Source organism: Drosophila gunungcola (assembly GCF_025200985.1).
Source record: "Drosophila gunungcola strain Sukarami chromosome 3L unlocalized genomic scaffold, Dgunungcola_SK_2 000002F, whole genome shotgun sequence".
In the NCBI taxonomy this organism is placed as follows: domain Eukaryota; kingdom Metazoa; phylum Arthropoda; class Insecta; order Diptera; family Drosophilidae; genus Drosophila; species Drosophila gunungcola.
Genome location: NW_026453178.1, coordinates 2,625,194 through 2,652,027, shown reverse-complemented (window position 1 = coordinate 2,652,027; position 26,834 = coordinate 2,625,194). Strand labels below are relative to the sequence as shown.

Genomic DNA, 26,834 nt, shown 5'->3' with positions numbered 1-26,834 from the left:
CAGGAATTCGTATGATAATGCATGAAAATCAAATTCCTCTGCGGGGATTGTTCAATTTGTATGACTGTTTGTTTTATGCGTCTAATGATGCCATTAAGTGGCTGGAGCAGATTGCTGAACACGCTGTTCGGAGAAGGAAGTCTGTCGGCCAAGAATGATGTAAGTGCACATATGTAGACAGCACTTATTGTGTTGTTGGTACAAAAAAAAGACTGTCAAGTTTTTGGATTACAATATTTCATTCAGACTGCGTTCACGTTCGAAAGTCAAAGTAATTTTTTATTTATACGTGACGCAATCGGATCATTATTCTGCGAGATTTGGGTGTTTAGACTTTTGTTCTTAAATAATATTAAACAAATTTGAAAATAGAAAACAAGTTATATTTAGAAACTCTAAAGAATAAAACAGCCTGATTTCTTTCTGCACCATGAACATTAAAATTATTAAATTATATAATAATATACATTGTTTGCTAAAGTGCTGATCCATAAAGTTTCTTGCTAATTTGTAGTTCATCATATTTTATGACAGTTCTTAATAAAAAAGGGTCGTAAAAAGTATGTATTAATTAAGATATAGAACAGCGGTCTATTGCAAGTGTTTAATTACTGCAATTTCTTTGATATTCATATGCCTCAATTAGTAGCCATGTGAAATGGAAAGCGATCTGGAACAGCAGTCGATTGCCGAAATGTTTTTAGGGAGCTGTCAGTCGACTAATTGAGACAAGAATACACTTTTACTTAATGCTCACAATTGAAAGAAATTTGCATTCCGGACCCAGCGTGAAAGTGTTGACTCCAAATATTTTTTCATGTTCGATTCTTGTTACGCTGCCTAAGTCATGCTTGATATAAATTAATTGCTCGGAGACAGTTCGGGGTCAGCAACATAGTTTCCGAATGTAAATTGTATGTGTACTTTGGATCTGTATTTTCTGGCTAGCTGGCGCCCATTAATTGTATTATATACTATTACGCATATTACGCTTGTCATGTGCTTTGAAACCGAAAGTTTCATGAGAACTTTAAAAAGAATAGGTTTATTAGCTGCCCTTGGCCACGGCCAATTACCAAATATATATAGGAGCTGGGATCAAAAAATGATTTATTGGTTGGGCGATTACAGCTTCAATGCTGCTAAGTTGACAAATATTGTATTTATGGGATAATGATTCACATTGATCTCTGACATGCCAACTGGCACAGTGCCCCTCATAAACAAAGTAATTTTAATCTTCGGGTTTTTTTGGGTTCTAGGTGTGTCCCTTCAATTGTAGTTAAAGTGATACACAGGAAAATGTTTATGATGATCTTTTTTTATATTTCGAGTTTAGATGTTTATAAAATGATCTTTATAATGATGTATTATATGTTAAGAAAACAATAACGCAATATATTTAAGAGGAAAAAACTTGTTATTTTTAAAAAGATAAATCTTAAATTATAAAAATTTTTAACACAAACTCGTTATATTAAAAAAGATAAATCGTTTGCATACCTCAACTTTTCAATTATACTTTTCAATGAAAAAAGGTCTATTAATTTTGTTTTTTAGAAGTGATTTTGTTTGTATGAGCATTGGAATTCAGCTCTGACCTTTCAAGCAATCATGACGATTCCTAAGATATAACACATTCGACTGGAATCTTATCAGGCCCACAGAATCTATTTTTATTTTTTTTATTTTGTGTGTAGCATTTCTGCGAATTCTAATTACCATTATTTGGCCAATTTTGCCAGGCGATCTGCCTGATTTCGATCCCAACGAGTGATTCATAGCTCGTTCCGTTGAAGTCTGCGATTTTCGTGGGCCAGACCGGAGAGTTGTGTGGCTTCCAGATGAACTATCTTTTGGGTGTGTGCGATGGCATGGAAATCGGAATGGGCATGGGAATTTGTGTGGCACAAGGGCTTTGCGGTTTGCAGGGAGGTAATTACAAAATGCTGGCAGCCAAGTGGGCCAAAACCGAGGGATGCCCGTGCGCATATAATTTCAGCATTGAGTCAAGTGTGCGACTCGTGTTGCCAATACTGGTGCCCATAATTGCGGGCGGCGGATAAAGTGTCTGCGGTTGGTTTATTTCCACGCATAAGTGTCCATTTGAGGGGAATTGTTTGTGGGTGCAATTGGAACTGGCCACATTTGTGTATTGATTGCCGCTGGAATCGGAAGTGCCGCTTTAATCTCATAATTTTAAAGACTCATACGGATGGTAGCTAATGTTTGTATTACTTTTTGCAGAATTCCGGCTTTGATCAAGATGCGCCTGGTATTGCTGATATTGGGCCTGATTTGGACGCTTCTGGTTCCAGCATTGGGTTCATTTGAGCTGGTCGGGCAGTCTATAAAAGGTAAGACATTTGTTGGTTTTTAAATGTAACACTAGGGAAAATTAATTTAATCAATGCTCTTGGGAATGTTTCCATGATTTTAAATATTTATTAAAAAACTAAAGATTTAAGTACTCAGCCATCTAAAAAAATCTTTATAAATATTTGATGTAAAAAGAGGAAAGTTTAATAATAAAAGAACAAACATATAAAAACCGAGAGCAAGTCAAATGCACCATTATCATTTCAAATATTTTTTTCGAAACTGTTTATAAATAATATATATATCTCATCCAAAATTTAGAATTTGATTATGAAATAAAATCTGATGTGAATATTAAATTAAATATGTCTGAGAATTTTTAAATAATGTTTAAATATGAGTGATTTGAATCTTTCATAAACATGCATTACAAACATAAACCTTTTTAAATTTCTAAATAAATATTTTAATGGCTTTTGCATTAAAATCAATCATTTTAACAAAGTAATATTATTATTGCATACTTACGGGCAGCAGTTCAATCGCTTGAGACCCCTTGAAAGCTTAGCATACTTCTAGGAATTCCCCACTGAACTCCCAGAACCTTTTCCAACTGCAATAAAGAGCCATTTCGTGTTTCAATTAGTACGCCTCAAGCAGCCAACCGATTTGCACCCATCCATTTCAGACGCCATGGCCGAGTACACGCTGACGGACATAATGAACAACAACCAATTTACGGGCATCGAGTTCGGGGAGGCGGAGGACGGCTTCCCCGCCTTCCGGTTCCTGCAGACGGCGGACGTGAAGTCGCCGTACCGCATGCTCCTGCCGGAGAAGCTGTACGAGTTCGCCATCCTCATCACTTTCCGGCCGAGCTCGCTGAAGGGCGGCTACCTGTTCAGCGTGGTGAATCCCATGGACACGGTCGTACAGCTGGGCGTTCACCTGTCGCCCGTCGTGAAGAGCAGCTACAACGTATCGCTGGTCTACACGCAGGCGGACCAGAGCATCGGCCGCAAGTTGGCCAGCTTCGGCGTGGCTCATGTGCCGGACAAGTGGAACTCGATTGCCCTCCAGGTGCTCAACGACAAGGTCTCCTTCTACTACGACTGCGAGCTGCGCAACACCACTGCGGTCACCAGGGAGCCACCCGAGTTGGTATTCGATTCGGCCTCAACCCTCTACATTGGCCAGGCGGGCTCTATTATTGGAGGCAAGTTTGAGGTAAGTTCTGCCGGCGGCCAGTTTGATCACCTTTGATCTACGATCCATTGCAGGGGAATAATTTTCGAAACGCAAGCATAGGCACTTACAAGTTGCCCAAGATCTAATTGAAGTGGCATTTTAATACCGAATAGGGTAGGGGTTCTTATATTAAGAGATCCCTGCTAAGTGGGTTTTTGTTTTGTGATCAAACAGTTTTGTTTCTCAAAACTATCATTAAAACCGAAACATGATTTAATTGCTTTAATTCTTTATAGTGGCCAGAAAAGTGAATTTTTAATGAGAACTGTTTATATAACTGAAGTACAATCTGATGATCTTTTTGCCATTATTATTGTGTCTTTAATGAAATTCGTTTTAGTGTTTAATGTTTCCGGTGGATATAAAATGTATTCATTAAACTAAATAGTTGAGTGCTGGTCTACAGATATATTGTAATTTTTTTTTTTAGAACTAAATATTGTCGTTTTGAATTATATGTTAAGCCTAGACTACCATTCTTTCTTGATATTTCGTAAATTTGTTTAAAAATAAAAAAGTATACAAATATGGGTTACATTTTAAAGGTGTTCAGTTCAGTTCAGGGGAAAAATACACGTTTAATATGTACTAAAATTCTTTTCCGAAATAATTTTTATTTTCTTAAAAACAAATTACAAAGAAAATTCTTCTAAATTTTGTGTTAGAACATTTTTCTTTTGGTGTGTTTTTCCATTCAGCAAATGCTGAGAGCTTTCCACCACTTTACTCTTGAGCCACCCTCAAGTGGCGCCACTCGACCACATGGCGGAAGAAGTTGGCAGCCACTCAGGGGAACTCAAACCAACCCTCTCTTTTCGCTCGACAAATTCCACTCAAGCGTTGAGTGGAGTACTTCAAAAGCATATTTCTCTTGGCGTATACGCCATGTGGGCTTGAGTCACACTCGAAGCATTGCGTATACCCCCCGTCGGCCGGGGACTCACGGCTCACGGCTCGACTCGCTCTTTGGGAGGAAATTCAGCACTCGGTTCTATTCAGCAACCGAGTGAAGACGGGGCTGGCACGAGGCCCAGTGTGTTGTCTGTGGCCCGAACAGATTGCTGTGATTTGATGGGCCTCCTTGGGCACCGAGTGCGTTTACCTTTTCAGTTGCGTTCGCGTTCCCCAGCAGTTCAGATGGCCACGCGGCCGGATCTAAGATGAGCTTTGCGTTGCTGCCGTGCGGTACTCGGTACTCGTCCTCGTCCTCGTACTCATCCTCGTACTCATCCTCGTCCTCGCCTTCGCCTGCGTCTTCGTCCTGCTCGTCTTCGTCCTGTTTTTCGGACGTCGTGAGTGCGGTGGCAGCTGGTACTACTACCACTACTCATACTCCTGCCGTGGTCCCAAAAACAACTGCAAATAAGGCCCTTGTGCTGGCTTAGCCACAAAAAATGAAAGTGATTTATATGGCCAAATGAAATATGCTCGCCTAAGTGAACCGACCAGGCCGGAATCGAGTCAATTAAAATTCAATTATGCGACCAAAGATGAAGGAGAGGCCGCGCAAGCGTTTGAAAATTCGACCGCTGGACTCCTGACTGAAATCCAAAGTCTAAACTGCCATTTAAAGTGTGTTCCCAAGCATAATCCGAGCAATCGATCATATCAGCAGAGCCCCAAGCACATATCGTGAAAAGAGAAACCATCCCTGTGCCACACTTATCAACTACAAGGATAATATAGTACGCCAGATATCAGAACTGCAATTACTTTTACCCTTTTTCTGCTTGTTGCAATTGTTATATTGTCGGCATTGGAATCGTCGTCGTTGTTATTTTCGCGTTGCGTCTGCCGGTTGTAAAAGTTCAAGAAGTGGTGGAAAATCGAAACTTAACCCCCACCTAAAAAACTCCACTCGCCGAGCTTGATCGAATGGAAATCAATCAATTGCACAATGCCAGAGTGCAGTGCGGTGTGAAAAAGTGAATTAATTGCACAGCACGACGTCAAAGCTAAGAAACATACCGAACAGCAATTTAACAATAAAATATAGTAAAAAAAACGCAAAGAAAGAACCCACATAACATGGCTGTCATTTGTAATTACAAATGAGCCTGAAAAAGTAGCATACATAACTCACAATTACAATAAATTTAAAAGCAAAACTCATACCTATAAATAAAGCAAAGTATTTGCAATTAAATTATCTGTGATTTTTGTCAACATATTGAAAACATACTTATATAATTCGCGCTCGCGTGCATAAATACAGTTCCCGTGTCCCATAATTTAACGTGAATAGTGAGTGAGGTTTGAGTGCGTTCGGCTTAAAGGTAAATATGGCCAGCTGGCCAGAAATATGGGCCCGCTTGCACACACAAATGGTCTGGAATGTCGCCCATCAAATTGAACATGGTTGGCGCATAAATTATGACGAGCTAGGCCGGGTCAAATCCCATAGTCGTGCCACTCAAAACGGGCGGGATATAAGGTCTGGTGGATTGGCGGGAACCCCTAAATCAATGGCAAACTCATTAAAGCGCCAGCGAAAACAGTTTTTGCCCCAACGCGTCACTAACCACTGACAGAGTTGGCCTCTACCGCATCCCTCATCCCGCAATCCGCATCCCATTTCCCATTTCCCAGTTACCAATTTCCCACTTTCCACTTCCCACCCATCGCTTCTGCATATGCATATTAAAGCAGCACTGGGGCGTATGCGTAATATGTATATGTATACATTTATAATACTGTGGGCTGTCTGCCCGCCTTTTGTCTTTGCCTTCTGCGCTGCGCGTTCTTCGCATATGGCCGAAAGGCAAAAGGAAAATACGTTTTATTTATTAAATAAAAACGCTGGCAAGCGAAGGCAGTCGCGGCTTGGATTTTAATGGGCATCGGGTGGATCAAACAAAAGGCTCGCTAACGGGCCCATAAAGTGAAAGTAAAACCTTTCAGGAGACTAGCATGAATAGAGTATCTCTGGCTATTTTGAGACAAACTTCAACTTTAAAGTCCTTGGTCATTTGGCTTGCATTTAATTGCACAAGAGGCACAGCAAAAATTTCAATTACAAAACAAACTTTGCTTTGCATCTCTTGGCCAAAGTGATCATAAATATTCATGTGCCTCCGCCTGTGTGTTTGTGTGTGTAGCTTTGCGTATATGCATTTAAATATCACAGCCTGATTGTTTGCTGTTGCTTTTGCAACGTTGACTTGCATCATCACTCAACCACTTTGCTTTCAGTGATATGTAATTTTGATTTGTAAATTTATCAATTTATCATCATAATGCAATATTAGGACCCATTTATGCTGACACAATTTTGAAATTCAATTTGAATTGTTTATTTACATATTTGATGAAATCCACTCCCCCACTGCCACTCAATTGTGTTGGAAATTAGTTTTCTACTAAACAGTCAGGTCCTGGCCATTCAAATTGACCAGTTGACGTTGTTTTGTTAGTTCATAGTTGGCAAATATGCCACATGTTGAAAAGCATACAATGGAGTAAGGTTTAAAAAATAATTGGTTTGCTGTTTTTATGGGAAATATTTTATTTTTTTATTCATGGCTTGCTTACACTTTTATATACAATAATAAAGCAAAATTAATTATAGGTAAATTTCTTCGAATAATAAGTTTCACAATTAAAACCAGCAATATTTTCCTTGCTTGTTAAGATATGATACATATTCATATGTCTTATATGTATCCTATACAAATTAGACGTTTCCGAAAGGCTAGCATTTAATTTTAAAGTAGTAACTTTTATGTAACTTCTTACTCATACGTTTTAAGTCAACATAAACTGGGCTGCAGAATTTTGTCTAATTTTGGTCACTAATGAGAGACATCTTTTTCTTTTGGAAATTCGTAACTAATAATTGACAGCAAGGCCAGTTCCTTTGATTTTTCGACCATTATTTTCCGATTAATTTGTTTTTCAATACTCATTTTACCGAATTTATTTCAGCTTGAATAACGGCCATGGCTGCAATTTTGGCCCGGGCAAGAACACATGTACAGTCACATACCTTTTGTATTTATGTCCATAAATGGGTTTTTTATTACGTCTAGAGCTGCAGGTCGTTGCAGCCGCACATATTCGGTGCCTATTTTATGAATCTTGTGGGGCTTTTGATTTCTGGTTGCCCCATAAAACCAAAACCCTTACAAAAATGCGAACCGAACGGAAATGTCTTCGATGACACAAGAGTACGGATAGCAACGACAAACTATGATTATTTTGTAATTTTATGACTTCGCCAAAGGCGGAGGGCGGATGGCTATCCCAACCAATGGGGCGTCACCAAAAAACATAAATTATGCAAATTTTTGACTTAAATTATACGAGTTGATAGCACCGCCCCACATTTCAGGCCCGATTATTTGGGTTGTTATTAATTAAGCCGGGACTTCATGTGCGCGTTTTAATCATTGGGAACACGCGTCCCCGTTCCCACAAGCTGTGCAACCCATATATGGTGTGTGTTGTGTGTGCTGTTTGTGCTGTGTGTGCTCTGTGTGTGTGGGGAAATCTTGGGGTTTTCATAAGGCTGGGAGGAGCTGTCAGGCCAGTTTTGCTTATCGATCAAACGCTCACAGAAGTCACAGAAGCCTGAGGTTAGACATTAGACATTTCTTGCACTGACGGTTTGTTTTGTTCCGCCTTCGTATTAAGGATACATGTGTGACACATTCCCCCCCACACACACAACCTTGTCACGGATAACTGCAGACAAAGACAGACCCACAGAAAAAGGGAAATTTTTGCGGAAAACGGTGCTTATTAAAAATTACATGTCAAACGGAAAAGCGGCAGAGGAAACCCAAAAACCCACACGCACACATTCACCTACGAGATGACTTAGCACAAAGCTTTGGAATTAGATGTTTCGCTTCTTTTTTAAGGAGAGGAAAAACCCTTTTTAAACATGTCACCCCATTATCTTCATTAGGCGCTAATGTACAAAAGGGTTTTTTGCCGGCCAACTATTGCCCTTCGCAACATTCTTTTTTACCCCCTTTTTGGCTACCGGCCACCATGACAACTTCAAAAGTCGTTACTCATTTTTGTGTACTTAATTTGGTAAAAGATATGAAATTTCCTCCTTATCGCCCTTCATAATTTTTTTGTTCACTTCGTGAGACAGCAGCAGCAGCACAAGCTTGCCCCTTTTATTAAAAGTAGGGCTGAGGACTGCGCAGAAGGTAATTTCATTAGAAAACTTGAACCGCGTCAAACTTTAAGCCGAGACTCGGCTGTGTGTGTGCAGTCGCAGAATTTTAATGCCTCGTGAAGAACGCCAAGTTGGGAGTTAAGAGTAGGTGTGGGCCCAGTCGCTTGACTTGGCATAAAAAAGTTTCTTTTCGGCTTCCACTTTTTGGGCGAGCACAAAAGTTTGTGTTACGCCGCCGCCGACTCGTTGACTCAATAACTGTTTGGCTTTACCCCAAAATACAAAAAAAAAAAAGGAAAGCCCAAAAGGTGGGCGTGTTCGGGGCGGGGTGTTAAAGACTTAAGGTGAGCGCATGGACGCTGCTGGTGGCTCCTCTAGACTGACACGATTATCGTAATTATGCGCTGGCTGTAGCATACTTTTCTGAGCCAACTCTTCTTAGCCTCATAATATGTATTTGTTGTTGTTCTGTGAGTGTATCTGTATTTTTCCTACCATCTATCTGTCTGTGTGTGTGTTGGCCCAACTTTTGCCGCAATTATGTAGGTTGGCAAAAGTTGCTGCTCGCTTTTTATTTAATTTTTATTTTTATTTTACTTTCATTTTTTGGTGGTGCACTGGCTCAAGGACACACTCATAACCCGCTGCAAAACATTCGGCTTATGCCTTTATGCGGTTGCCAAAAAAATGGAGAAAAAAAAACGTCGTGGCAAGACATCTTGCAAACATGTGACCAATTTTGTGAACTGCCTTCATTCCTTGCTTTGACGTTGCTATAATTCAATATTTTTTCCAAATAAACTTGTTGGCAGCTTAACTTTTCGAAAAGTTTACTTCAAGTGCTACCCCTGACATTTGGGTTTTTTTTTTTAGGTAGTAACCCCATGACAAATCATCTGCGGCGAATATATATTATATAAACTAAATTGAAACTATAGTAAAAATATCAATTATGAAAGAAAGATTGTCATTTGTATAAATAACAAGTTCTAATTACTGGTGGAACACTCCGCAGAAATCTCTGTTTATAGAGGGTGTCAACAAGGCTTTTCCACGCCTTAAGCCATATTTTTCAGCCGCCACCCTCGGCGCCGCAAATCAGTGAGAAAATGCTGACAAGCGACGGGTGGAAGGAAAAAAAATACGGGAAGCAGAATTAAATAAAACGTATTACATTTGTAGCGTTTACAGGAAGTGAGCGTGGGGCTGAGGATAAGGGTCGGAGGTCCTTGGTCGAGTGCCTGTTAAGGGGCGTATGCGTGTGAGTTCCTTCCCCTACACACTGCACATGTACGAGTGCTTGTGGCATGTGTACAAAAACGCTTTGTGGTAGGGAAAAGCACCTTCCTTCCTTCCTTTCTTCTCGCAAACATCTTAGTGGAAGTCGGGGGAGTGGGGTGGTTCACAAGGTTAAGACTTGGCCACAAAAGCCATTAGGCATCAGCATCAGCGCAGCAGCAATATCCCCAAGCCAAAGTCCAAGCGGGTCAAATACACTTGCAGGCATCTCAATAACCAGAGATGGCAAGCCTCTAATAGTACCTAGATTCTCAGAAAGGTACTTATTCCTAGGGTCTATAAATAAATAAAATATTCAGATTGAAGTACCTATGCTTAAAACATTTCAGTTTCTTGTTGAAAAGGCAGTATTACAATGAAAAAGGTATCACTGGCATACGACTAGAATGAACCGAAATCGAAGCAGCAGAGTAATCCAAACCATTTGTGTGGCGAGTGCCAAAGCAATATACCCACCCACAGCTAATTAATATTCCAATTTATGCATTTTCTTTCAGGCAATTCGATTCGTCGCCGGTTGTTCGTTCGTTATTCGTTGTTCGTTTCGTTTGCATTTGATTTCGTAGTGCTTTAAGTGTTGTATATCAAATCGGTGTCGAATCGGGACGTGTAAATATCGTAAAAATGGCAATGGTTATATCGACGCGAGCCAAGCTCGTGATTACCGCGCTGATTCTCTTCTTCCTGCTCGGCATCGTCCTCGTAACGGGCTCCACAAAGGGATGGTTCAATCCCAACCGCTTCAACGGCGAACGGGTGGCAGCTAGGATTCAGGTAACTAACCAAGCCTCAACACTCGACCGCAACAAGTTTTCGGGTTGCGTTCTGAACTGAAAGGCATTTCAGACTAATTAAAAAGAACTAGCCAATTAATTATAATCATAATCAACACGTGTCTGGCGCACAATTTTCCCTTTTTCTGTTTTTTTTTTTTCTGTTGTGTTCTTCCACGACCAATTTACCAGGCTCGCCAAGCATCTAAACATTACGAACTGTGTAATGTGTTATGCCAAATGCTAAATGCTAAATGCTTGACAACCTGCCCCTTTAAACGCAAACAAATGTCACCGCTGTGAGCTCCTGGACTGGGATTGCTCCTATAGTGACCAGGACAAGAATGGTCTGCGGTTGGGTGGAGGGAGGGTGGTTTTGGCCAGAGCTATATCGCGGCTTATGCGCTTCCAACACGCACACAGCAAACACACCGAGAACTAACAGCCAGCACCCACAACAAGTTAGGGAAACTTTTAAACACACACTGGCAAACATCGGCGCAGTCACAGCGAGCGGAGAGCAAATAAAGCATGCGAGGGAATACACGGAAAATACACTTTGTAAAGCAAAGCTAAAGTTTCCGGTTTGTGATTTTAAAATAATCAAATTGAGTATTTTCTATTGCAGAAATCTCTAAAGTGCCAATGTTGCACAGAATATGGCAAGCTAAATTATTCGTCGAGCAAAGAACAACTTTTAAACGCAGCGGGCCTTACAGTCAAAAATTCAATGACTTTGATTATAGTTGAGCAGATTTTTACAGAGATTAAGCCTTAGTTATGAACTTCTTTTACAATAACACAACAAGTTATTTATAAAGTTTTTTCGCCGCCGAAAATGTGAAAATCTGAAATCAGTTCCAAGCTTTTTACAACTTATTAACCAATCGGAAATAAGCTTTACAATTGAGTAGTATATTGTATGTAAGTCTTTAAAAAAATTTAAACATTTTCGTAATTATAAAGTTAATCATTTTTTTTGTAAAATTAAATAAATTAAAAATTTTGGATGGAATATATAAACTTTTTTTCACACTTGCCAGACTAATATTTTCCGTGCACTTATACCTGCGGTACACGAAAACAAATAAAGTTTATTGTGACAAATGTTTCATGACAACAGCACATTTCGCTCTGGTCGAGCACACCTGCCCCCTATTACTACTTTCTCCTGCAAGTGAAAACACTGCCGTTGTTGTTGCGGAGCGAACAAATAAAAAGCCATTGCAATTATTAGAACACATTATAAGCATTTTGTTGCCGACGCCCGGTCACAAGATAAATTGATAAACCTGACACGGGTCTGCTCACCTGTCCAGCACTTGTTCTTGTGTTTTGTGTAACGTAACGAGCTGGGTTTAAGTTTAGCTCGTTTTGTTATTGGCCCCACGGCGTATACGCAATGCGAGTTTTTGCCACTGTTTTGCGAAATTCATTTGGTGGATGGGTTGATTGCGGCTTAGATGCTTAATGATATTCCTTCAAAATATATTTTACATTGCCCTAATGGACTTAGGTTGTTTTCTTAAAATTGTTATTCCTAACAGAATGGCGCAAGTATTTGCAGAACCAAACCATAATTTTCTTTGTGTGGCAGGTAAAATGTGATATTCCAGCAAACGTGAGAAATATTTGTATTAAATTAATTTGATAAAAGCTTGCCTAACTGGTTTACCACAAAATATTTCGAATTTTCACACAATACTTTAAACTAATGACAAGCAAACAGGAAATAATTTAATAGAGATTAGAAAATACTATATGAGACATACGTACTTTTACTTAATTAAGTTTAGTCTGTTTTATGTTTGCTTTAAATTGACTAGTTTGGTTTGCTGTTATATGTATAATTGTTATGTTATTTAACATGCAAAACTAACAAGTTATTGATGATGTTTGAGCAAGAATGTGGGCTCTCTTATGAGTAACAATCCTGTATGATTTGTTGAGTGGTTAAATATGCATATCTATTTGTGGTCAAACTATAGACACATTTTTAATGAAAAATAATTTTTATAAATTAGTCTCTAAATTGGGTACAAATGTATGAATAGAAATGACTGTATTGCTTTTGCCAGATTTTATTTCTCACCAATGCTGAATACGTTCTTTATAATTTAAATAAATGATGGGGCCTTTAAAAAGACAGCAGAAAAGAGCAAAGGGCTTCAATTCCCATGTTAATACAACTTTTTCTTTGCTGTCAAACGCTTTCCTCCGTTGTTTTCACCTCGAAAGGCCTTCCCCAAAAGGACCCGCCAATACAGACCCACAATACGAGCAAACTTCGACTAATACCTGCATAATTGTTGTGCTAATTTTGTCAGCACGCCCAGTTAATGTTTCTATTGACACCCGCAGGATGGCGAAGGGGCGGGCGGGGCGTGGTCGGCACGGGACGAGTCCCTATAGTTGCACTGCTTTGACATTATTTACGCTTACTTATGGGTTTGGCTGGCACTCTTACCTGCCATTTTCCCCCCGTTGGACTCTGAAAACAGTGATTAAACTAATTTTATGCAGCAGCGCAGCAGGACGAGGGCGAAACACGGATACAGGCTAGGACGGCGAGAAAATGGCAACCGGCGAGGCAATAAAAAACCATTTAAAACATTCAAAGTGTCGCATGAGAACGGGCGAAGTGAATGTCGACAAGCGTTAACGGGCTGGCTTCGATATGGAAACATAGTCGCTGACTATATTTTTCCATTTGTTTCCATCTCCATAGACAAACAAAGAAGTTGCCAGTAAAAAAAAATACAGCAATAAAGGTTTATATCCGTAGTAATCTGAATTGATTTTAGGTCTACATTTTATTAAAACAATGTGTATTTAGGCAACGTTATTATTGTATTCAAAAAAATGTTTAATCGATTTGGTATTGCTTAGTTGTTTTAAGATAATGTTAATATTTCCTTAACCGATTTTATTTTTGTTGATTTTGTATTATACCTATGGTAGATATTTATTTGAAGATCATTAAAACCTTATCTTAACAAGTTTTATTTGTATTAAAGAGGGTATTGTGTAATACTTAAAACATAAAGATTCCCTTAATGATACAATTTTTTTCATAAGATCCTCTAAATATTTCCCTGAAATATTATTGCTCATAGTTTTTTCTTAGTGCATTACCAAATATACGTGGTAAACGCGGAAAGTAAAACGAGTAAAAACCAAAGAAACAAAGTTTGGCAATAAAAATCTAAAACGAGAGCGTGAGCGGTGAGTTGAAGCCCGACTGTTAATAAAGCCATTTCTGCATAGGCTGTCTCACCTGTCAGCTACCACCACCCACTACCAATCTCCCACCATCCACTGCCTCCCGCTAAAAACCACCCACGGCCAACAGGCGATGGGTTCATTAGCAGTGGCTTACATTACACAAGCTTGGCACAACGTGGTTGTTGTCGCTGTTTTTCTAGTTTCCTTGGCGCTGTTAATTACGATCCCAAGCAGAAATGGGGGAAAAAGGGGAAAGCCGGTAAGAAACTAAAGGAAAAAGTGGCTGCCGCACAATTGGAAAATTTATAAAAATTACACGTAGATTGACAGGCAATTTGTCCTTGCCTAATACGAGGTGGTTATCCACTGCCGGCGGCCGTTGGCTTATTGACTGATTCCCCGAACTCCCGAGGCTTAGATATGTGGCTTTCTTCGAGCAAGGTCTATTAGGTTTCATTAGTGCCTAATTACCCAAAAGCGAAATTAGGCGAAAGCCAATTATAGTTAATGCATTTAGCTATTCGATTCGTCGAAAGTCGTTGGACATTTATGGGCTGTCAAGCATTGTGTTACAGTTAAACTCCTCGACTGCCACTTGCCTGCTGCGCAATTCCAATTAATAAGGTAGATATTTTATGTGGTATCCCTCGAAGGCATAAAAAAGCCATTCAAACCCGTAGTCAGACTTGATTCGAAAGGAGCATTACTGCGAAATGGAAACAGAGTAGCCAACCATTAGCATTAACTCGCACACCCACTATCCCCGTCTCGATTGAGCAATAAAAAACTACCGGAAAAGCATTCCCCTAGATTTACCTAGACAAACACATGTGTGTGTGCATTCGTGGCTGGCAATAAATAATGAAAATATCCGAGTGCCTCAGAAGCAGAGGAAAAGTTTCCGGCTAACACAGAAACAACAAAATGCCAAAGAAAAATGCTGGTAAACGCACTCATGTTTACTAGCAAATAAACCTTGTTTTTATTTATTTTGGAATTAAGTTTAATTTTTAAAAAAATGCAGTTATTAAATATTTTCTTTCTTTTTAAATACCTTGAAATACATTGCTCCTGGCTTTTCCTGCAATTAAATAAACAATTTTCATATTCTGTCGTGCTAAAGTTTTTCTTCTGGAGATTTTCAAATAAAATCCCCACATTCCAGATGTGTATAAATTCCGAAAGGCAAAACATTAAATATTGAGCAACGTTCCGTGCATTTGATTTATGAAAGCGTATTACGCCCGTTGCTATCCTGCAAAGGGAAAGGAAAATGGTGTAGCGAACACACGGATATTTGTGAGGGCTGCTTCTACGGTCTGGGAATAAGCATATGAAAAACTAGCTTCCGTTACGTTTATGATAATATTTTATTAAAGCGCAGCATGCCACCATAACTATGGGTTAGCGGGCAAATGGGAGGGAGTTGTTGCACGCACCCAAAGATTCGAAAAATCGCACAAGAAACTTGCAACTTCGAAGTCACTGTCGATGTCGATGACGACGTCGACACGCCCCGCCAAGCGTCCGTAATAAATTTATTATTGTGCTGCGCCAGAAGTTGGAGGACGTTGCTTGTTCAATTTTGATGGCATAGATAGCGCAACTTTTGCCCGACTTCTGCGGTTTCGACGCTGCGATAGGCGCAAAGTTTTGCCTTTCAAACTTGTTGCATTGACAACCTGCAGCGAAAGTTGCTCTTCGTAGATTGCAACTATTCTGTATCTCTTAGATACTGATAAGGAGAATGAAAAATTTGAAAAAAGCAATTGGTTTTAATTTTTTAAACATAACCTATCATAATTAAAAAACTCAGACCCTGTTTTAAAACAAGGAAAAATTTGCTTTCAAAAACAGTGTTTACGATACGAATTTTGAATAAAATTTAGATAAATTATACAAAAAACCTAAGATATAAAATTAGTTAAAAAAAACATATAAAAAATAAAATAAAATAAGACCTCACAGGTTAATTTTCTAGCAAAAATGCAGTGCAATTTTGTTGAAATATTTGTATAGGACTAAATTGTTACTGTGTAACAGAATTAAGGAAAGAGAAAAGTTTAAAAGACAAATGTTACCCTTCTCGATATAAGTTATGCAAATAGTTAACTTTCAGCTTGTCTTTTTTTCGGAGTGTGCGAGTGCATCCTTAATCTGAGAACGCAGCAAATTGGATGCAAGCGTGTTGACAAGCGCCATCGCAATGCGATAACCCCGAGGGTTGGAGTTTGGGTGGATATGGTGAGAGATATGCCAGGATATACCTTTCCACCGCCGCAATATAAATAGCACTGATTTGCGCTAACAAATACGAAGCGGTGGCTGTCGCTATCTGCTATCTGCGACTTGCTGGCAACCCGAAAGTTAAGCCAACCAACCATACAACCCATTTGTTTATTATGAAAATACGGGCTGCTCGGTCTCGGGAGTGGAGCTCCTCCGTATGCGTATCGCTGTCTCCGGCCCCCTGAGCCTGTGTGTGTGTGTCTGTGGGGCAGAGTGGATTGCCGTCTGTGTGTGAGTGCTGCCCACAAAAACCTTAAACTGATGACACACTTCACATGGAGGTTTCTGCCTCTGGCTCTGGTTCTGGTTCTGGCTCTTTTTTCGTTGCCGCGTGCCCGTTCACAGAGAGCACACTGAGAAAAAATTTGAAGATTTTGGTACCGGTACTAAAGAACGGAAGTTTTTTAAGTTCGCCCATTTGTTTTTGCTAAGAAACTGTAAAGAGCAAAGATACAAACTATTTGAATTTTAATAAAATTAGGTATGGCGGAGAAATTACAATAGCTATGAAAAAGGTTTGTAAAAGTATGCAAAAATGTATTTTCGATATAAAAGTGCATTATGATATTTTACAAAAAATTACGTTAAACGATTTGAAAATCCTAGTGGCACCATCAATTATTAAAAATTATTCAAATTTAAATTTTGTAGATGTGTAAAAATTAATAAATAATAATTACATTGGCCAAGAAAAAGCTTAAAATAGCTCGAAAGTTCAGAAAAAAATTGTATTTGGAAATAGACTAGATTTTTCCTTAGTGTGTTTCATAGCCGGCTTTCGGTGCTGCATTTCCGCTTGAATGGCGTCTGTGCTCGGAGCAACTAACAGCCCATTGACAAGGAGCCGTCGGTGGGTGGCTATAGGGCTGTGGGGATGTTTGGTGGCATGGTGGGCGTATCTGGATGTGGATGTGGACGAAGGGGGGCAAGTGTGTCACCACACACGACCACGTAACTGAAAGGCATACTTACCGTTTTAAAACTGTTCGCTCTGTACATGGCACACTACTATATTGACTTTGAAGCATAAAAAGCTTTCCCAGATACTGCAATACACTGGAGGCGAACTCTTTATTACCGCCCAAGCCGGAGTCATGGAACTGTATCTGCTTGTATGGGTATTGTACAATGAACGCGTGGAAGCCATGCCGTGGGAATAAAGGACGAGATGACTTCCTGATCGATCTGGCTTAAGTCCGTACCTTATTGACGGCTCCCGCTAAAAGCGGTCCTTGGGGTTTGGCAAACTTAGAGAGGGGTCCGGACTTGGCCTCATCTTTGAACTCCACATGGGCCTCGAATAGCGCACAGAAATCCCTAATGTAGTTATCCAGATTGCCAATTCGAGATTGCAGTTGCACAAAAATGCGTTCGTCGAAGATTTTAACCTTTATCCTGTCGTCAGTATCCAATGTAATCGAAGCCAGATCATGAAGATTTCTGCGATCGTCAAGAATCTTGGTGCAAAGGCGGCTGAAATGCTTTACAAAGTCCTCCAAGTCCTCTATTAGTTCGTCCACCAAAAGGAACTTTTTGCTTTTATTTTGAATAGTTTTAGGTTTTGCAACGGAATAGGCAAAATCAAACTTCTCGCCTATGGCTCTTAGATCATCAGGCATACCCTTTAAGGAATTCTGGGTGCAAACTAGGAGACCCTTTAAATATATAAATTAAACAATTGTTAAAGAACGTCAAATAGAAATGAAACTTAAAACTGGTAGTTCATAAACTTATTAGAAATATTAAACAAATATTTGTTTTTATTAACATTAAAACATTATTTTATTATTTTAAAGCAGCTTCTTTCTGTTTTAATAAATTACAACTCACGTTCATATCGGTGATGGCATGCGAGTCCGAATACAGTTCATAATCTGGCCACCAGTCCACTCCTTCATCCTGAAAATCATCACGGGTTGCAGGCACCATGCGAAATCTCAAGATTTGATTAAGTTTGCTCAACCGCGGCTTCATTACTTCAACGATTAGATTTCGTAGCTCGGCGATCTCTTTGCTACCTTTTGTATTTTTAGGGGCTTCTTTTAGCAGTTTATTAATGATTTTGGCGGACTGCATATTAAAAATAAATAAACTGAAAATTGGTCTATTGAAGTTTTAAGAAAATAGCTCGAGCAGATGAGAGTTTTGAAGTAAAATTCTGAAAACGTGTGGCTCCCAAAAATTTCCCATCCTTCCTGATTTTTTGGGCTTATGTTTTGTACATCCGCTTTGAAATATATTTCGAGTGGTGAGTATTTTTGCTTTAGCTGCAGCTGCCTCAGGAGAACGGTTTACGCTGCGTATACGCAACGTTGTCACAGTCTGTTTGCTTTGGGTTTATAAAACTGTCTAAATCAACACAAACACAAGGGCACATAAACACTGACAAATCTTGAACATACACATAACTTGTTGGTTTATGCACAATGGTAGTTGTTATTGTAAGGTTTTGGTTAGCTTTTCTCGTTTTAAACTAATTGTAGAGGGCACTTTTGACCAACAATAAAATGCAATTGTGACCCTTAAGCTTTAGTATTCTGTCTTGGGGTCAGAAAATCATAAATATAGAGGTGCCAATATCGTTATGAATTCATTGACCAGAAAAGTATCCCAAATGCCTTGATAAATAAAAAAGGAGAAATGTTCCAATACATTTTTTAAATAAAAAGTGTTTTGTAGGCATAATGTCTTCCTTTTTTCGGGTGTATTTAAATTTTTTGAGGTTTTCTGTGAGTGATTAGTAATTTCATTTTGGAATTATGATTCAATTTACCTTTTATTTCTAATCGTTTTACCATATTATTTTAAGATTGAGCAATTTAGTATAAAATACTTTTAGCACTTGCTAGAAACCCAGAAGCTCCTCTACTCTGCTTTTATGCTGTAGTTGGTACATATCTACTTTTTTATTTTTGTATATGTGCCTCGTACTCTGTAGGATAAACAGGCTGCCAGATAGGCACTGTGACAGTCGTAGAGGCAGAAGGACAAAGTGGACTGAAGGACCGACCGGGGGAGACAGACGCTTTTGCAAAAACGTTGTCGCAAAAACTTTTCGAGATTTGTGTCAGCTCGTTTGAGAATTAGTCGTAGGTTTTTAGCAAAATTAAAAAAAATCTGTCACTATGCGGTTGGCATTTGCCGTCTCATTGTTTTTCGGTCCCCTCTGACTGAGACCCAGATCCCCTTTTTCCCCATAACCACTTTTCCCCCTCCATTTCCACTTCCCCCGCTTCTTTTCAGTTTCGGCTTGTGTTTCCATTTCTGTTTCCCTGCCACTATTTAGATAGTCACTTCTGCTTGCTGTACATGGACACTGCAAAATGTACACAATAAAAATATTGTTTTAAAAAAGAAATGGTATTATTTCTATCTGTTCTAAATAATATGTTACTTAAAATTAACATTCGATTAATTAAATATTTATAGAATTCCTAGTTCCTAGAAAACTTCTATTAGTTTGTGAAAAATTGATTTAAGTAATAGGTGTTCGTAAATTCAGTTCGCTGTTTAGGAATTCCTCTACCCATTAGTGGGTATTATCTTCTTTGTTAAGCAATAAAGTTCTTAAAATTGTCTTAAAACTTATTGAGTTTAAGAACACTAATAAAAGGTTATAATGAAAAAAATTTCACGGCCAGACTCATAATAATAATAAAATCTTCTCATACCTTAGAAAAAACAGATCGGTGCTCAAATATTTGATGGAAATAACTTGTTTAGTAATTGCTGTTAATAAAAGTACAATTCTCTTTTTATGATTTCCCCAAACTTCGAAGATAAATAGATAAGTACTTTTATTACGTTAAAAATATTTGTGTTTGGAGCTAAAGAAAATTAAAAACTGATATTATTTCGGATCAGTTATATAACGACCTTAAAAATGCATATGTGTCTGAGGATCCGTATTCGAGTTTTGTATTATGTGCTTTCTGCGCTTTGATGTGACTATGTCTTAAATAATTTATGTGCCGCAAAATGTGCAAAGTAATTTATTCTGATTATATGTAAAACAAGAACCGGAGAAAAAAATGAAAATGGGCATCAAATAAAATGTGAAACGGCCGACGAGTGTCAAAAAAAGCCCTGGAGTCAAGTGCAGAGTGAAGAGAATTAAGTCCTGCACCTGGGCCCAGTCTTATTTTCGTTTGCCAAGGATTTCGCATCTTAAAAGAGGGCCGTAAAAATTTATGTTGCTATAATTTAGCTTTAAAATCGCACCAAACCTCAACCCTGCTCATCCGAAAAGTGAAAATGGCAACGGGGCGGGCGGCACGCATTTAAACGGAAATAAAATAAAATTACAAAAAGTGCGCAACTTTTTGACGTTGCGATTGTTATCCTCGTTGCTCCGGTGTGTTTTCCTTTTTTTGTTTTTTTTACTAAGGGGCCGAAACGGCTGTCAGAAAGTGATTTAGAAACTATGCTATGACCCGGGTAATGGTACCTTGGCCAGGTCGAGAGCCGAGTTCTCCGGGAGTCGGCATTTGTTTGTTGTCGGCTGTCGGCCGCCTGTCGTTTGGCGGCTATAAAGTTGAATCTAAATTTTTCCATTTTCGGTACTCCCGTTTTCCATTTTCCATTTTCCACTTCACAATCCCCATTTGCATTCGTGTGTCTATTGAAATACCTTGAAACGAATTGAAGCCCAATTGTTTGCACATTTCTGCGGTTTGGCTAATTGAAGCCAAATTCCAGTCGAAATTATATATTTACCGGAGTCAAGTGGGAAATACGCATAATTCATATAGTTTTTGCCTCCCCCCAAAATGCCGACGGCAAATATGCTGAAAATGTCAAAACGTCGCTTACATATTTAATGCGCTCTAACAGGCTTAATCAACATTACAAAGTAATTAGAGTTAATTCTTTTGTACTTGAGAGCGCACAGACACCTGGCAGGTGGTAGTAGCTCAGGTAGTCGCCGCAGTCAAAGTGCTTACGCATGTAGCCCCGTGACACAGAGCCTCGTGATGATGATGAAAATGGAAATGAAAATGACGATGACGAAGCCAATGATGATGGTAACGTGGATGAGACCCGTATCTGTAAACTGTTGCGCGGCAATTTGCATGGTTAATTATCTATTAACTTGAGCATAACTTTTGGGGAGGGTGCGAGTGCAGGATTCTCAGCACTCGAAACTGCTCACAAATGCAGATACCCTCGCAGATACACAAACACACGTGAAATTAGGAACCTCAAACTGTGCCGGAGCCAGGCGAAAATATATACATCCGCTTCCGCTGTTGTTCTGGCAGTGGCTGCCATTGTCATTATACTATATAGGAGATAAAGCGAACTGCGAAAAATTAGAAGGCTTTCAGCAATCAACGCGAAACTATTTATACCAGAGATCTAGGAATAATTATTGGTGGGAATTAACATTTACGATTTTCCCCAACTTTATTGCGTTGATTGACAAAAAAAATAATGATTTTAACAAATCCTATTTATCGGTTTTATTAAAACATACCAATTGGTCTGGTGATTAATATAAAAAATATGTATCTTTTTGCCAAAATATATTGATAGTTTTTATTAAAAATATTTTCTATATAATATTAAAAAATAGACAAAAATCTTTCAAACATATATCATAAAGCTCAATCTTTTGTATTTAAATCACTATAGAATCGGCCTAATTTCATATTTGTCTTAGTTACTTGAATTGGCAATATAGAGTACAGAGTCAAATCAAGAAGTCCACATACCCCAACAGACATTTCAAAACTATAGAGTACATGAGCAGAGTCAGCGGAAACAAGTTTATGGTAATCTTGATGCTTAAAGCTTTCCTTTGTTTTGATGCCGCTGCATGCCGTAAATTTCACTTATTAAATATTTGTGCTTAATTAAGAATTAAACTCTCGCAACAAGAGCAATGTTGGGAGTTAAGTGGCGTCAAGAGCAGAATTTCACTGATATTGGGAGCACAATTCAAACTAGGCCTTATGTTTAATTATTTATATTTCTGGCCACACATGTAAAGCTGCCTTGAGTTATGACCTCCATTAAAAGTTTCACACGCAGATTATAAGTCTTTCTTGGTTTTAGCTAGTGTAATAGGCTGTTATATATAGAAGTTTTATATAAATAAAATGACCAAGAGCTCTATGAATCTGTATCAATTTGAAATAAAACAAGTGACAACATTTTGTCAAACAATGTGTAGTAAATCTCCCCATGCCAGCGACTAAAATAAATAAATCTAGTTCAGTGAATAAAGAGAAATAACGTTTTATAGTTTCTATAAACATCGATTGAAACTTGTTCACAAGTTTCTGATTGATACAATTGGAGAGTTATTGCCTGGCAATGGGTTTCTTTCGAATTGCAAACACATTCGAATCGAATCCATTTTCGGTTAATTTTTAAGAGCCCCCAATCGATCTCCATTATTGACACATTTTTGACAAATTGCCAGATAGCCGCAGAAGGGCGTGGGAGGGTTCTGTGAGTCTGTGGCCAGGACTTTCTGGGAGTCCTTTTTCTTGTCCAGCAAACTCGTAACTCGCAACTCGCAAGTGAAACGTGTCTGGCATTTTTGAGGAGCACGGACAAAGGGCCGGTTTACCTTTCTGGTTTTCCGGCGAATGGCGAATGTAAAAGGGTCAACGATTTGCGTATTATTTGCTTTATTTTCAATACGCAGGACGAACCCTCGTCACGAGCAAAGGACTCATTGCTAGGCAATGAATGCCTCACTGCTACTGCGCAAATATTACCCTCCTGCTCACTCCATCTGCCTCCATGTTGTGTCCTTGCTCCGCTTCTTTCGCATTTCAGTTCATTTCTGGCCTTAATTATGTGCGGCACAGAACAAACAACAAATGCACAAGCTGAAACAGAAACAGAAACAGCACACACATGCCAGCCCATGTGCACATGCACTTTCAGCCCAGTTAATTGCTCATGGCACTCGGAGCACTCTGCGCCACTTGACCGACCTGCCGCTGCTGAGACGTCCTCCCATTCTCATCCACATCCTCATCCCCATACACATGCTCATCTTGCCACTCCTGTCCTGACACTATTTAAACTAAATGCCCACCTTAAAATCATATTTCAGCAGGATCTCGGCACCGAAAATTTTTCTTTGCCTGCGGCCAGATTTTCGTTATTTAAAACGGCCTTTCTCTGCGCTTGACCCTCTGTCACAATGGCTGTTGTCGTCCGCCTCTCAAATTCCCAACAGCACTGAGAAAAAATGTTACAACTTATTAAAGTTCCTTATATATTATTTTGTTGGCTGGTTTTTTTAAATTCCTTGATTACTTGATTCAGTGATACAGTAAAATTTTAATTAGGAATAACATAGACTTTTGAATCAACAACATTTTAAAATATTAAAAAAACATACTTACAATAATGAAACAATTTTATATCTTAACTAAATATAAAATTTCTCTTATTATCCTAATATTTTCAGCGAAAACTTTGAAGTTTTGTTGGTTTTCAAATTTCTTGATTCAGTGAGACTGTCCGACTTCATTTTTGTCTGAACTTTGGACCAAAAAGACATTTGTTACAAAGCAGATTGAAACAACTGAATTTTAATTCACCAAATGGACGGTCATTCCGGTTGCGATTTTATTTTTTCGCCGTACACTTGTTTACTTACGCCTTTTCGTTGGACAGTTGCCTTTGCAACTGTTCGTTGTCGTGCACAATATTGCGGAGGCGACCGGCTTTGATGTCCTCTTATCAGTTCATCGTCCTGAATTTCTGTCGTACTCAAGGAGCGGTCGAAAAGGGTTATCGGTGCCGTCGAGGTTAAGCCCTTTTTGCGATGCCCAGATAGTTTTTCTTTGGCAGATCCGCATTGAAATAAGGGATAATTCGGAATGTGAAAGCTTATACTTGGCTAAGCAAATGTACACGTAATAATATGGACACTGCAATTATTATTATTCTAACAAAAAATGTGATAGCCTTAAGAAAGGGACTCAGTAATGCGATACAGAAAGGACATTTTCTGTTCCATTATCCTGGGCAGGGGCACAATGGCCACGGCTGTCAATTTACTTTGCCAAAAATGCAGGTAATAATGAGAGCAAAGCCAGCGGCAGTGAAAACATCCAAAATGGCGACGTCGACTCACGCCCAAAAATGCCACTTCCTGCGGCTTAATTTCCGTTTCAAGTGAATTTCCTTGTTGCTAATTTTGTTGCACAAAAACACACACATACTATACATAGTACCAATGAGCACGTGCTGCTATGGAAACTGGGCCACACGGACAAAATGGCGGACTGGCGGACGGACACGGACACGGGCACGGACTCGGACCCGGACACAAACACGGACATTGCTTTCATGCTTCGGCTCTCTCCGACCAGTGATTTTCGCCGGCTTGCCATTTGTTTATCGCATAGTTTTCTTGAACCAAAACAAAGCAAAGCCAGAAACAAAGCGAAAACTTTAATATCCGCACTCAGTGGCACAACAGCAACAAGCTACATAGCGAACAATGCTCACTTCAATGTCTATTGATGGGCCACGTGTGTGTTACAACCCGCTATCTTCCCCTCGGTTCCCATCCATTTATATCCTCGACCAAACCCTCGCATTGTCATTGACCAAAATTTGGTAACGTTTATGCGCAGGAAATGAAGGATTTACAGGAGTTCGTGGATATGCAGGGGATTTTAAAAATCATATGGTAATATTTTGAAGCGAACTATGATTTATTGAAGTACATCAAAAAATGTGTAATATTTTTAAAATGCAAAAAAAAAAAATGTAAAGATGTTCTGACTTTTATAAAATTTATTTTTATAAAAAAAAATCTTCTGTAAATGTTGACTTAACTTTGTCAGACACTCGGAAAACAAAGCTAAGCTTTAGTAAACTTTAATAAAAATAGGTCGTTACTAATATTTAATTTTATAAAATATGTCGTTTAATAATAATTATTACACTTTAAAATCTCATACATTTGTTTATTAAATTTGTTAAGGATCTCAAATCTTTCAACGAATTTTTGTATAAAATCTTGAATTTAGAAGCCTTTTAATAAACACCTCAGCAGTATTTGAACTTAAGAGTAGTGTAGTTACACTATTGCGATTTGGTCTACATAAATTTTTTGTGCGCCATAAACCCGGGGTCCAAAAGCCAGATAGTGAGTCCGCCACAGAATCTGCGAATATTAAGCCATTGTGAGCCTTGCCAGCACGCTTTTAACCCGAAACTCAACGAGTTAGCGTCTCAGACAAAACTTTTTTAACTGGGCGGCAGCATAAAAGCTCCTCGGCCATTACTATCATTCACAGGACTCACTGCCAGCAACAACGACTACAACTACAATAACCGGCTGCTATTACGGTAGCTTAGTCCTGGGATCCTCGGAGTCCTGCAATCCGGAGTCCTGGGCCTGAGTGTTTGCTACCATTTTTATTTGCAGGGGTTGAGTTTATGGGCAAATGTGCATTGAGCATTTGTGTCTCTATCAGGGGAAGAAGTGAGTCTGTGCGCAGCCAGGAACAGAAACTGGTGCAGGACTAAGGACTGGGGAATGGGGAATGTGGCGCATTGTTTGTGGTTCATTGTCTTCATAGGCCCATTCCGTATGCCGTAGTTAGGATCTGCGGTTAGCAGTTCGACTGCCGGCCTGCAAGTGGTTATTTATACAGGCCCCTTCTGGGCTAATGTGAAATATGCATGCTTAATTGTAATTCTAAATCCGAAACCACGGCACATTAGTTGTCCGGACGGCAGTTACTGTTGCAAATTAACATCAATAATAAATTTCGATTTGCGGCCATTACGTATGGGCCTAGTCCAGGATATACTTTATATATACAAATTGATTGATTTATTATGTATAGAGCTGTGGGCATTCAATGTGCATCCTGCGTTTCGAAAATTATTCCGCTCGCATTATATTGTACGAGTATCCATATTCCCTCCTAACACAAACGTTAATATTTTAAACAGGGCTATTTAGAAAAAATCAATGTCTATGGTAATCCCGATGCCATAAACGTCACATGCATGCCGCCCCCAAGGGCAACGGTCGCTCCCACCACGGCGGTAAGTCATCATCGACGAAGCCACCAAAACCAAACCAACGGACTGCAATGGCTGGCATTTAAATTAATTAATGAATAGCCAGGCGGGCGGGCAAATCATCTTACTGATAAATTACATTAAAATTGCATTATGTCCGCTTAAGTGAGAGAATATTTGCATGGGATTTGCGTTTATTTACTGAGACTGCTAATGCTGCAAATAACATGTAATCAGATACACTTATGTGGGGGTTTATTTTTAATACAGGCACACCAAAGCTATATTTGTGAATTAAACAAGCTCATCGGGGATAATCCTGTTGGTTTTTCAGTCTGCAAATTTACAATTCAATTTTGCACTAGAAATATCTAAATAATACGATCATATTTAAAATTCCTATTTACACGTTTTAATTAACTAACAAAGTGGTTAGGGAATATAAGATCTCTATTAAAATTTCATTATTTATTTTATATATATTATTTAATCCTTTTCTTTAAATTTTTATTTTTACTATCCTAAAATTTTGGCTT

General features: G+C 38.9%; 2 protein-coding genes across 18 annotated transcripts in view; one reads left to right on the top strand and one right to left on the bottom strand.

Moving 5' to 3' along the window:
• The window catches only part of LOC128257216 (collagen alpha-1(XV) chain), a 60,324-nt gene that overhangs the window by 12,984 nt on the left and 20,506 nt on the right, over positions 1-26,834 (top strand). For 11 of the 17 annotated variants that reach the window (XM_052988132.1, XM_052988129.1, XM_052988128.1 and 8 more), the window contains exons 3-5: positions 2,248-2,357; positions 3,008-3,546; positions 26,227-26,322. In XM_052988132.1, coding sequence (XP_052844092.1) covers positions 2,267-2,357; positions 3,008-3,546; positions 26,227-26,322 — 726 coding nt within the window. In that variant the 5' untranslated portion in view covers positions 2,248-2,266. Of the gene's footprint in view, positions 1-2,247; positions 2,358-3,007; positions 3,547-4,668; positions 5,844-10,494; positions 10,772-26,226; positions 26,323-26,834 lie in introns of those variants that run through there. The other 6 variants (XM_052988142.1, XM_052988141.1, XM_052988140.1 and 3 more) reach the window with 1 other exon arrangement.
• LOC128257225 (uncharacterized) lies at positions 17,329-18,444 on the bottom strand. The gene is made up of 2 exons (XM_052988154.1): positions 18,115-18,444; positions 17,329-17,939 (listed from the first exon to the last, which is right to left on the bottom strand). The coding sequence occupies exons 1-2, from the start codon at positions 18,358-18,360 to the stop codon at positions 17,475-17,477; spliced, it is 711 nt and encodes a 236-aa protein (XP_052844114.1). The 5' UTR covers positions 18,361-18,444; the 3' UTR covers positions 17,329-17,474.

Coding starts and splice junctions, on each gene's coding strand:
- LOC128257225 (XM_052988154.1), bottom strand. CDS start 18,360: ATGCAGTCCGCCAAAATCATTAATAAACTGCTAAAAGAAGCCCCTAAA. Junction 17,940..18,114: donor ATGCCATCACCGATATGAAC/GTGAGTTGTAAT, acceptor ATATATTTAAAG/GGTCTCCTAGTTTGCACCCA.